Genomic DNA, 13,034 nt, shown 5'->3' on the forward strand with positions numbered 1-13,034 from the left:
GAGCCTCGGGGAAGAAGAGCAGAGGAGAGCTGTGCAACAACAGGCAAGTCACAAGGTCTCTCTGAGCCTCAGCTCCCTCCTTCATGGGTGTAGGTAATACCCCGTCTCACAAAGCTGGGGCTGCAGCAAGGTCGGGGAGCACCCAGCACACATCAGCAGGGCCATAAGAGACCCGTGAGGGAGGGCTGCACGGGGCATGACCTCTCCCCCCGACAGGGAAAAGCTGGGGCTTCTGGGGGAGCCCACTTTCCTGCTTACCCCTAACCCTTTGACACGCTTTCCTGCCTTGGTTTTGCCTCTGACCTATCCTTTAGACAAGGGGCGGGGAACCATTTTTCTGCCAAGGGCCATTTGGATATTTATAACATCATTCGAGGGCCAGGCAAAATTATCAACTTAAAAATTAGCCTGCTATATTTGGTCAAACACTTAATTAACTCAGCCCTAATGCCTTGGCAAGGCCAGACCAAAATTCGAGGGCCTTATATGGCCGTGTGCCAGATGTTCCCCACCCCTATTTCTAGATTCATCCCCTTGTCTCCTCCCAACTCCACAAGAAGTGGAGCCTTCCTGGTCCAGCCACCAGCATTCTTGTCCTAATGTCCCCAGCAATCCGTCAGCCAGTTCCCTTCCTGCCCCCCACCCCACCCCTGCAACCTCTTCTTTTCTAGCTGGAACAATCTTTGCAAGATGAGAATTTAGCCATGTTCTCATTACTTTTAGAACAAAGACATCATCCTCAAGACAGGCCCCGTGGGTTCTCACTGCTGCTGACTCTGCTTCTGGGCTCCGGAGCCTCTGCCCTGTTAGTTCTGCCAAAAGCCATGCTTCCTTCTACCTCAGGGCCTTTGCACAGACGGTTGTTCCCTTTACCCGGGAAGAAGCTCTCCCTCCTTTTCTTCATCTATTCAACTCTTACTCAGCCTTCCGCCACTCCCGCGTGGTCGCATGGCATCCCTGAATTTTCCTTCATGGCACTTATCACAGCTTAAATTTACACACATGCATACACACACATACACAAATGCACACGCACATACACCTGTGATTATTTGATCAGTGCTTTTCTCTCTCTCTAGACCCGGGGCCAGGAAACTATGGCCTATACCTGCTTTCATGAAAAAGGTTTTATTGGAACTAGCCACACTCATTCATATCGCCTTTGGTTGCTTTCGTACGGACTGTGAGGCCTAAACTATTGACTACCAGGCCCTTTACATAAAAAGTTCGCCAATCCCTGCTCCAGACTGCAAGTCTGCCAAGGTGGGGCCGTGTCTGTTTTATTTCTCATGAAGCCCAGCCCTGGCCAGGTGCCTGCACAGAGCAGGTGCTTATTAGAGACATGGATGCATATGTTTCTTGGATAAGGAGCGATTTTTACCTTGTCAAAATTGTATTGACTTAAGTTATTATGAAAACTGCAGATTCCATCAGGAACAGACATCACTTACGAGATTCCAAGAGCATTTCTGGCAAGCAGTTCAATACAACAGCGACTTCTCAACTCAGGCCGGCGCACCCAGGATCCCACAGCAGCTCCTGGCCAACGCGACCCTGCCCCACCGTCCAGAGGTGCCCACGGCCCGGTGCACGACCGCCCGCAGACATGAGAGGGAGCCCAACCCCTCATTCAAGAGATTGGGACTTAGGAACACACATCACGAGACGCCCTTTGAATGTTCTCATTAAGGCTCTTTCTACATCCACTCCAAAGACCTGGTCGACGAACTCAGAGAAAACATCTGTTTTGTCCTTATATGGAGAAATCGTTGATTTTTTTTTCTTTTTCAATGAGTTGTTCTGACTTGATAAGAATGTTATCAACAGGGAGACACTGTGCTTGGCGCTGTACATCTTTCTAGAACTTAATGGTGACCACTGCAAGGTCGGCCACATGGTCATTCCTGCCTTCCTGGGGAGAGGAACTGAGGCTCAGAGACCACACGCTCAGCAGGTGGCCGGGCTGGGTTGGGACAGGCCCTTGGAGGACTAAAGCTTACACTGCACCCCGGCTTCGGCGATGAGGATGGCGGGGAGTGTGCAGCTGTTCCTGCCTGGTGGGCGTGGAGCCCTCACAGACAGAACGCCGCCTGCCTCTCAGGGCCTCTATGTAAGACGGGGCCATGAGGTCCCTGTTAGAAGCCTGGATGTGCTGATTTATTTTTATTGAACCATTTTTTGAATGAGTACAGTGGAGTGTCAGAGTTAAGATTGCTGACTGAGGAGTACAGACCGGGGCTTAAATCCCAGCTCTGCCACTTTTCAGCTGAGTGACCCGGGGAAATCGCTTCAGCGTCTCTAAGCCTCAGTTTCTTCATCTATAAAATGGGAATGATCACAGTGCTCATGCCCAGGGGTCACTGTGGTGATGAAATGAGACAATGTACGGCTCCCTTTAGCCTGCTGTTGGGGTGCGGTGTGCCTTGGACCACCTGCTGGCCCTGAAGTGCCCCTGAAGGTAAGAATACTTCCCGAGACAAGGAACAAGTCCCGCCCACGGGCTCTGAGCCCGGCTGCACCTGGAGGCTCACACCACATCTGGATAAACCTCGGCACCAGCCAACGGGGGTGGCGAACAGCCCTGGGTTAGAGTCCAGTTCCCCTCCCACGTCCCGATGATGTCCGTGGAGCCCGCGTGGTCACCTACCGGCAGACTTCGGAGTGAACTTGTCTCGGTTCGCGGCACACACAGCCAGCAGTCTGTAGCCGAGGTCCAGGTCGAACCCTTGCTGAGCTGCCACCCGACTGACCACCTGCCAGCAAGAGGGGAAGGGAGGGCAGGGTGAGTCACTGCCTACCCCAGGCCTTAGCCCAAGGAGCAGATGTGCCCATTTTATGGGTGCGGCGGGCAGGCTGAGGCCTCGTCCGTCACTCAGCAAACAGGGACAAGCACATCTTCCACGCCAGGCCTCCCGGACCCCAAAAGGCCCATGCCCACCTCCTCCCGCCATCATTATAGACCTCCTGTACCCACCGTCTCGGGGCCTTGCTGCCCTCATACTCCAAGCAAGGTCCCCTCCCAGAGCACTGACATCCCCCCTCCCCCGAATCCAAATCTGCCCGTAAGGAGAAACACGGACTTAGGACACTGGGCTCCCATGGAGCTTCAGCTTGGAGTCGCCCAACTGCCAGGACTTCCCCAGACAGACACTCCTCCACTCCCTGGTGCTCAGCACTGGGCCAAGCCCCTTGCAGCCCTCGGACCCCAGCCCAGAAACTACAGCTCGCACGCGCGGCCTGGGTCAGTCTCCAGGGCCAAGCACTGGCTCGCACACAGGCGGCTTCCGTAAGAACATCACCAATGGCTGCGAATCTGGAGCCTGGAGGTCCCACCCATGTCCTGTGACCCTACAAGTATGGCCCGGGAGGGAGAGGGGAGGCCCCGGAGGGAGAGGGGAGGGTCCGGGAGGGAGAGGGGAGGCCCGGGAGGGCTGGCAGTCCCCAGGCAGCCGTGTGGGCCAGGGTGCTCCTGGGCCCTGCAAGTGGCCCCCAGGCTCACAGCCATCAGGCACCTCTCCCTCCCCTCCGGCTCCCAGGTGTCCTGCGCCTGCCAGCTCTGCTCCCTCCCGCCCGCCTTCCTCATTAACAGCAGGCAAATTAGGTTCCTTATTAAGAAGCAGGGACCTTGGAAAATGGAGTCGCTTCAGGAAGCAGCTGGGCGGCTCAGGCTGACTGGGAAAGGAGTGCAGAGGTGGGGCTCTCCCTTGAGAGAGGGAGACTCACCGTCAGGCCCCGGAGCCCTCAGAAGGCCCCAGGGTGTCACGGGGTTGGGCCTGGCCCCTGTGGCCATGAGAACAGTTCCCCATAATGTGCTTTCTATTTAGGGGGTCCTTACAAGGACTCTAGGGCTAAAAAGGGTGGGAACACCACTAATCTAGGCCGACCCTTTCATTTAAAAAATGCAGACCCTGGAGAGTGTCCGTGGTGAATCAGGGAAGAGCGGGGGATCCCCTTCCCAGGACCACTGGAGCCTCTTGGAATGGCGCCCGGCCTCCCCACCCCATCTCCTGGGAACCCCCTGTAAGGAGGAAACGTGACTTTCTCAGGTTAGAATGTTTGCTCAGCTTCTCAGCCTCAAACAGAAGCCCCTGATGCAGAGGTCTTCGTCCCCCCCGCCCACCCAAGGCCTCTTTCCCATGGGCTCTATTCTCTCCTGTACTGTGATTCTCACCCCCCCGCCCCCCCCCCCCCCCCACACACCATGTTCCAGAATCTCTGGGCCACCCCAGGGCGGGGGTATCCTCACTGTGAGTCTCAATGTTCAAGCAGGAAAACAAGGCCCCTAACTCTTTATGGCAGACAGACAGGTCTGCAGACAGACACTGCCGAGCCCTCCCCAGGGAGGAGAGGCCTGGGCTGTGAGCAGTTTGCACAGGGAGTCCGTGTGGACTGGAGCATCAATGAGGCTGCTGTTTATGGGAAATGTCAACACGGGCGAACAGTATAGTAAGAGAGTTGGCTCCGGGCACTGAGGGCTGAGTGAACGTTCTGTAAGCAGAGATGCTCCAAATTCTTACAAGGCTTGTGAGGGGGTGTTATTATCTGTTTTACAGATGAGGAAACCGCGGGTAAAACAACAGCCCAAGGTCCACGAGAGGGCCAGAATGTGACCCCAGGCAGCCAGGCCCCAGGCACGGTCAGCTCTTCCCAAGAGAGGGCCTCTTTCTCAGCCCACAAAGGGTTAAGGCCACAGCTTCCAACAGGCCTGGCCTGGAGAACCCTCAGGCCCTAGTGTGAGGGCAGGAAGGTAAAGGTCCTACTGTTTGGTCAATACTGGCTAATCCTGTTGCTCTGGTTAAAAAAAAAAGAAAAACTAGCGAAATTGAGCAAGAGGGGCCTGGTGCTGGTACAGGGGCTGTCCTGCAGGCTGGGCCGGACCCTTCGGAGGAGCGGAAGTGTGTCACCACGTCCCCGAGCGCCAGCCTTTAGAAGAGTCACTGACAAGGAGACTGAAGCCCGGAGGAGGCAGAAGCTCGCTGAAGGTCACACAACACAGGTGTGGCCGAGCGTGCTAAGCTGGACCCTGTGACCCCAAAGTGCGCAGGTGCCCCCCTGGCTTCTGGGCCCAGCCTGAGGACCCTGGGAAAGTCCCACGAAGTGGGCCCAGCTGAGCAGCCTGTCGTGTTTCCGAGGCCTGCTCCCCCCGAAATGGGCAGCACCCTCTGTGGGGTCCCGTGGGAGGAAGACCCCTCTTCCACAAAGGCTGTGGCAAGCAGCCTCATGCTGCTGCCCTCTGCTGGCTGCAGGGCCCACCCAGCTCAGCCCTCCTCAGGCTGGCTGGCTGAGACCCGGACCGCATGCCGGGGACCGACAGGTCGGAAAATCCAGCCACTCATGCCACAGGGGGAAACGGAAGCCCAGATGAGGCTCCTGTTGATGTGCTAACTGGTCTCTGTTTCCTTCTTCCACCTCAAGAGAGGGGGTGTGCTCAAGGTCACGTGGCAAATACGTAAATCCCATGAAGCGAGTGTGTTGCTTTGAAAAGTGGTGAGCCTTCTGGCCAGGAAGCAGGACAGGCTGTCTGGGAGAGGTCAGAGAAGGTTTCTGTTCCCCTGGGGGGCCGGACACACAGCCAGCTCCTTCTGACTCCAACAGTCAGGTAACTGGAGGCATGCTGGGCCTGTGCGCTAATCCTGCTCCCCTCTATCCTGTGCAACCTATGGCTCAGTCACACAACCTCTCTGAACCTCGGGTTCCTCCCTATGAAGGTTTGAGGATGACCTCCTTTTCCACAGCTGTGTGTAAGGGGCCCTGGCAAGTTCAGTCTCGTGGCTGTACCCTAACCCCTCAGGGCACTTCACTACCAGTCTCAGCACAGGGCTGGGCTGGTCTTTGTGCTGCTGCTTTGGAGTCAGGCATGAGACTGGGTTCTGGTTCTGCCACTTACTAGCTGTTCTCCCTCACTCAAGTGACTTAACCTCTCTGGGCCTCAGGGTCCTCAGATGTGAAATGGGTACACAATGCCCTCCTTGCAAGGGTGACCGCCAGCACAGAGTTCAATGAATGCTGTATGTGAACGTCCGCCCAGGGCTTTGGCAGTGAGGGGGGCTTTGAGGCTGCGGGGACTTCCTCACAGGAGAGATAAGGCTCCTGTTGATATGCTAACTGGTCTCTGTTTCCTTCTTCCACCTTCTACCTGCCCCCCTCCCCTGAGCCTTCCAACAGGAGGAAGAGGCAGCAAGTCCAGGGAGGCCTGACTGTGAAGGGGACACCCAGAGAAAAATCCTGGCTCTGTCACTAAGATGGGGGGCCGGGGAGTGAGCAGTCAGCACCATCAGGAAAAACCTGGTCCTGAGGGGCGGGGGGAGGGGGGAGGTGCCCCAGGCTCCTGCACTTCTGAATCCTGGGGTCAGAGGGCATGAAGGGAAGGGTGGGCAGAGGCCTACCAGGGGCCCAATGGGGCCCAGAGCCAGTCACTTGAATCGTGCCGGAGCTGCTTGGAAGCAGTAAAGCAGTAGGCACAAATGTGTCAGTTTTCTGCCGGGCTAAGTGGTTTTTAATTTATATCCTCCAAGTAAGCCGGATCCAGAGGAATTTGCTCCCCGAAGTCACCCAGGGGATTGTGGCAACCTGGGAAGCGCAGGCTGCCACCGGGATGGGGCGGGGTACATGTGTTTGGTGGGGGCTGGACAGCCTTGCCGGCTAGGGCCCTTGGGGGTCTCTGACCGCCCCAACCCATCCCTCTCTGTGGGCAGGGCTTGGACTAAGGGTGCCCGGGGGAGGGGAAGACTGGCAGAATGGCCCTGGGGCACCTGCGGGTGGTCAGCGTTACCAGCTGAGACTACGGCCAGCTGCTCCCCCGTTCTCAGTTGGCTTGTTTGTAAAACAGGGTGATGATGCCTTCTCTGCTGACGTTGAAAGGGTCTGCATAAGGATGCAAGGGGGCAGTGCCCCCTTGGGCACTGAGGGTGTCTTCTGTGACCCTCCCCCTCACCTTTCTCTCCCACTGGTTCTGCTGAGCTCCAAGGACAGTCAGACTCGGGTCTCTGCAGCTGTGGCTGGTGGGCCAAGGACCCCTTTCTGACTAAGTAGCAGGCCCGGGGAGTGGCGGGCAAAGGTGGCTGTTCAACCAAGCGTATGCCTTAAGCAGGGGTGCAATGAGGGGAGGCCCAGCAGAGTGGCGCTGGGCCTTTGTCCAGGTTCCCCTGCCTGGGAAGCACAGCCCCTCCCCTGTCCAGTCAGATCCTACGGGTCCTCCCTGGACTTCCTCCTCCAGGAAGCCCTCCACAATCCCTCCATCCTACCCTCTGAGGATGCTCCTCTTCAGAGCTCCTATCCCCACACAAATTGCATCCCATCACTCCTCTGCTGAAGACCTTTCACGGGCTGGCCACCGCCCTTCAAATATGCAAACTCTTCTCGCTTGGCCTGCTGGCCCTGTGTTAGCTGCTTTCTGCTTCCTCTTCAGCCTCATCTTGTACCCCTCCCCCTTCGCGTGCTCTGTACCTTAAACAAATCAAGCCCCAGGGCCTTTGCACTAGCAGTTCCCTCTGCCTGAGGACCCTTCCCTCTCATCGAAGCTGACTCCTTGCCATCAGGTCTCAGCTGGAGGTCACCGCCTCAGGAGGCTTTTCCTGACCACCAGCCTGTCCTTCCCACGGGCGTGTGTCCTTAGTGTCAGCCTCCACTGGGAAGTCAGCTGCTTGGGAGAGGTCTGTCTGCTGCGCTCACCGCACTCCCTCTGTGCCCAGCACAGGGCCTGGCCCACGGCAGGGACTTGATGAGTATTTATTGAGTAGTAATGAGTATTAATGAATGGATGAATGACAAGGCTAGGGCAGAGCAGTTACTGGCCATCTCATGCCCACCTGCCAATCCAGCCCAGTCAGGGCCATTGTCTGATTCAGCTTCAAGACCCACGTCCTAGGCAGGGCCAGGCTCGGGGCAGGGTGCTGGGGAACGTGGCAGCCTGTCTGGCCATGTGTTATGTGGGTGATGCCCACCTCCTCCTTCACTCTGGCGGCCTGCAGCTGGGGCGGGAGTGAGGGCCTCTGTAACATCTGTCCCTGCCCACGGGGCTTAGCCTGAACCAGGATCCCCACAAAGAGGATTAAGGGAGCTGGGCAGGGAGGGAGGGAGAGCACAGTGGGCTGAAGGTTGAGGAGGGCTGCTGGGCAATGCAGGTGGCAACCTGAGTTGGCCTGGTGTTCCCAATGGGGGCCAGATGGTGTCGGCTTTGGACAAATAGAGGAGCCTGGGAGGGGCCTGGCGGCATCCCTGCCCGGCATGCCTAATGGCCAGGAGCTTTGCTGTGGAGGCAGATGGGTCTCAGCTTGAATCCCAGGTCTGCTGCTCACGGGCTGTGGGACCTTGGGAGGTCAGTCACAAGTCTCCGTTTCCTCCTCTATAACACGGGGAAGGTGGCAGGACCAGCTGCACCGAGTGGGTGTGAGGATTCCGAGAGAAGGCGTGTCCAGTGGGCCAAGCTCAGCGTCAGGCAGAGAAGAGGCGCTTGGTAATGATGGCCCACGTTACGGTCCTTGTGGTCACTACTCCTCTCACTCCAGGCCCCGACGTTCTGGACCTTTCGCCTCCCTCCCAGCTGCAGCTTCACAGGAAGTGTGATGCCCTCAGGCTTTACCCATTGTTTCCCCTGGCCAGGCCTTCATCTTAGTCTCTCCTGCCCACGCCTTGGGGTAGCGGGGCTCCCCAGCAATCTGTTACCCACATCCTCTTTAAAGCTGACTCAGGCCCTCTGAGCAGCTGCCCTCTGGCCACCGAGGTGCCCTCACACTGACCGAGACAGGTCACTGGCTGGGGACATTCACGAGCGTCGGGCTCCTTCCCTGTGGCTGTCAGCCAGCAAGCTTCTAAGCTTGGCCAACCACACCACCAGCTCGGGCCTGGCCTCCGCTGAGCTCGCATCCTCGATCCTTACCCAGCTGAGTTAACTTCAGTTCTCGGGGTCTCGTGTGCATCTGGGCCTTTGCACGTGCCCCAGGTGCCTGGGACCCTCTGGCTACGCTCAGCTGCTTGTGCAGGTGGACCACAGTCCTGTAGATGGCGAAGGGCTCCTTTTCTCAGCGTTCTGTGACCCGCCCACCCATCTCCCAGGTAAAGCTCTCTTTCTCTGTGTCTCCTCCACCTTGTACACAATTTTCTCAGCCATCTCTTTCCATGTCCATGTCTGCCTCCTCTACTAAAGAGGAAATCGGGCTCGGCAGAGCCTTATTCATCACTGGGTTCACAGGGGATTGTACATGATAAACGAGGGATCAGTCTTCGTTTAGATAGGTGGATGGATGTAATAGGAGCTCAATAAATGCTTATGTGAATAGCTACGTGGATGGATGACCATAAAAATAGCTCAATAGATGTTTACCTAAGTCAAGGAACAAATGACTGGGTAGATGGGCAACCCCTTCAAGAGCCTCTCTGCTTTGCTCATGATGGGACATTTACCCCATCAGACTTACAACTCGCCAAAGTAGGCCTGGTCTCTCTCACCAAATGTGGGGAACCCACATCATCATGGGGACTGTGTCTCCCCATCAGACCAGTTTCCTATGCTGCCTGTATGTCAGGGGTGACCATCCCCTCCATCAGGGATGTCTTCCTATCTCTCATCCCCCATCACCCGTGGCCTCCCCTGCCCCTGGCCAGGCATGCTGGTCCCAGCCATCTTCTCTGGGCATGTGCAGGTGGGGAGGGTGCGGACTCACCGTCAAACAGCCCATCAGGCTCTGCTCGAAGGGCCGCTGGAAGGCGCGTGGGTCTCCACACCAGTCCAGCAGCTCTGTGGCGGCATTGTGGAAGTTGGCAGGGTTCTGTAAGTGCTGTGGGAGGGAAAGGAGACAACATGAGGTCCCAGGAATGCAGACAGCGCGGTAGCAGGGAAGACCCCAGGCCTTAGAGAGAGGAGACTCAAAAGCCCAATTAACGAGTTTTCTTCAACTTCTTCTCATACACCTTCCCTTTGCATCTCCTTCCCAGCCCAGTCCCGGGCAGGATGGGGATGAGCAGCCGCATTGTAAAGGCAGGAAAACCAAGGTCAGAGAAGGATAATGACAGCAGGTATTAAAGTGATGTCTGGGTCCTGGCAGTGTGGGAGGTGGACCCTGCATGGTAGAGGAGGGTGCCATCTGGCTCCCAGAATTGGGGGTTAGCTTTTCCTGAGCCAAGACAGGCTGGTCCTGGAGATTCCTTACTGACAACTCCCTTCCCACCCCCTCCACCTATGGCTTCACACCAAACGCTACCACAGCTAAGTCACACAGGAGGAGGGGGCTGGGAAGGTGGACTAAAACCAGGTTGTCACACCAGGGCCTGGTGGACGTGGCTTTTCAACTCCTGGTCTCCGGGGCCCAGGCCGGCTCGGCTCGGGGCTGTCGGCATTGTTGGGAGGGGTCCCAGCTGAGCCCAGGCCCCTCCCAGTCGGGGTCTAATCAACAGAAACTGATTCTGGTGCCAAGGCCTCTAGACCCGGCCTCGGACGCGGGCCTTCCCTCCTTGACTTAACACGTATCCGTGTCTTCCCAGGCCCCGCTGGGCGAGGCACTGAGCCCAGCACCAGGCAGCAGGTGGGGAGAAGCTGGGAGTTCGGCGTTGGGGGTGACTAAGTGTGGGTCCTCCAGCGGGACATCTCCTGGGTGTCCACAAAGGTCGGAGTGTGAGCAGCTGCAAAGGGGAAGGCTGTCCCTTCTGAGCTTCCTGTGGCCTTGGTGCTGGGAGACACAGGGAACAGCAGCTGCCCCCGGGACTGCAGCCTCCCCACCCGCAGCACGAGTCAGCCTGTGCCAAGGCGGGGAGGGGTCTCAGGGCTGCAGGTGCCAGAGGTGGGAAGGGATCGGAAGGTGCTGTGTGAGCCTCTGGGGCAGGGCCTCTGGGGGTCACACTCTGCCTTCACCTCTTACTAGCTGCTGAGCTAGGGCACGGAAGCTCATGGGACGGTGGTGGAAATGTGTGTTTCTTCCACGTAGGGTTTTACGACTGTTGTTCTATACAACGTGGCTTGTGCAAGGCAAGGTTTAAAAAATGGTGGAAGCAAGTGGCACGAATGAGAATACCCTCCTCCCATGAAAGAGCAAGGAGAAGGGGAGATGAAGGAAAGGAAGAGGGCAAGCGTGCAGCCACACAGCCCTGTCACAGGGCCGGGTGGGGACTAAGCAGGAGGCTCACCCGGCCCTGGCAGAGCGCCTGGCGTGTGGGGTGTGCCCGCGTGGGGCTGCCCTTGGCCGTGTCCGCCTCCCCAAGGCTGTCCGGGAAGCACGGCTGAGCTCGCAGCTCGCAGCCCTGGCTCCACCCAGCACTCTCTCTGCAAAGGCAGAGCTCTGCGCTTCATTTGCAGCGCCCGGGAGGAACTTCCACATACAGAAGCACGCCCTTTGGGAGGGCACGGTGGTCCTCACCTCTGTCCTTGTGCGCAGAGGTGACTGGTCCCCTCCGAGGCCACGGGCAGCACCTGGCTGCACCAGGAAAGCCAGGCCAATTGGCCAGTTCCTTGCCCAGCAGCCTCCTTTTGCTAACTGAGTTATTACGTTTATTTACATGATGTCACACCATATTAGTAGGGGCAGCAGCAGCCACAGGCTGCTCTCTGAGCTGCCTGCCCGCAGCACCCCCACCCTTGGCACCCTCTTTTGGGGCTCTGGGCTCACAAGTGGCCTATGAGGGCAGGCTCAGGGGCCATCAGCTTGGGCTCTGAGTGGTCACCTGTGGGCACCACTCATTGGTAGAAAGAATGCCAGGCATCCCATTCAGTGGCTGTTGCTCAGCGGCTCTGGCCAAGCCCCTCGCTTCTCTGTGCGCTGGTCGCCCGTTTCCACTCTGAGGTGACTGGCGGGCACGGAGAGACTGAGTGATGTAGTGAAGTGAGCGGGACAGATCTGGACCAAACCCCACCTCAGCCACTGAGCCACACAGCCCCGGCTGTGTTCCGAGCTGCAGATCCCTCATCTGTAAAGGGGGTGATGACAGCTTGCAGGGCTGCTGCAAGGGATAGAAACGATACCCCTGATGACATACCCCCTCCCCCTCCAGAGGAGGGCCAGGGGATGGTGGCTACTGCTCTGCATGCTGAGGCCTTTGCACTGTCTCTCGTTTCTTCTACGAGCGTCTTGAGCATAGAAACAACGCTCTGTCCACCTCTGGACCTGGAGACGGCACAAGGCCAGGCCCGCACAGGTGGCCAGTGAGCAGCTAACTGTCCAAAGGAGGGTCCATCTGGAGGGGCCAGCAAGCTGACCACTTCAGAACAGGTCCCAGGGGCACATGGAGAGGCTGGTGGGTGAGGCTGGCCAGCCGTGGATGGGCTGGGCATGGGAGCACAGATCTGAACCACAGGCACAGGCCTCCCTGGCTGCGGCAGGGAGGACCCTAATCCCCCGTCGCCATCAGGAAGCCTGCCTCTCCACAGTTCCTCAGGAGATCTGGGCTCTCTCCACTGCCACTGAGTCTGTTGGGGCAGGAGTAGCGGACAGTGCCCAGACCAGGAATTGGCTACCCAGACCAAGTGATGAATGCCTTTTCCTGTCAATCCACCTGTAAATCAAATGATCCATCCATCCACCCACCCAAATATGAATCAGTTCATAACCATCCATCCACTTACCCACCCACCCATTCAGCCATTCACTACTTTATCCATCACTCATCCATCCACTCATCTACCTACCTATCTACCTATCCATCCAGAATTTATCCAACCACCAACTCATCCATTCATTCATCCATTTATCCATCCATCATCTAAATATCCCCACCATCCAACCACCTCACTGCCCATCCACTTGTCCATCCACCCATCCATTTATTCATTCCCGTCGCTACCCACTTATCAGTCCACCCTGCCCCCTTTTCCCAGCATACTTGGCCTCATCCTGGCCTGGGCACTAAGCTAGACTTAGGGATGGATATGGCACATCTTCTGCTCCCAAGGAACTTAGCCTGGTGAGGGGCCTGATATATGCCCTGCAGGGCCTACAGCTGAAGGGAGAAAGAACAGGAGGGGTGAGGCAGCTGGGTGCCCAGGAAGCACTGGAATTCAGAGATGGGCACCGGGGTTTGGGGAGGCTGCTGGGCAGAAAGGAGCCGAT

The 13,034-nt window shown here is 57.5% G+C and overlaps 1 protein-coding gene across 3 annotated transcripts in view; it reads right to left on the reverse strand.

The window, feature by feature from the left end:
* ZMIZ1 (zinc finger MIZ-type containing 1) overlaps positions 1-13,034 on the reverse strand; it is a 222,608-nt gene that overhangs the window by 88,123 nt on the left and 121,451 nt on the right. For all 3 annotated transcript variants that reach the window (XM_079793044.1, XM_079793043.1, XM_079793042.1), the window contains exons 6-7: positions 9,663-9,776; positions 2,648-2,753 (exon numbers count right to left, since the gene is read on the reverse strand). In XM_079793044.1, the coding sequence (XP_079649170.1) occupies positions 2,648-2,753; positions 9,663-9,776 (220 nt within the window). The remainder of the gene's footprint in view (positions 1-2,647; positions 2,754-9,662; positions 9,777-13,034) is intronic.

The sequence above is a fragment of the Cnephaeus nilssonii genome, assembly GCF_951640355.1.
Source record: "Cnephaeus nilssonii genome assembly, chromosome: 16".
Lineage (NCBI taxonomy): Eukaryota > Metazoa > Chordata > Mammalia > Chiroptera > Vespertilionidae > Cnephaeus > Cnephaeus nilssonii.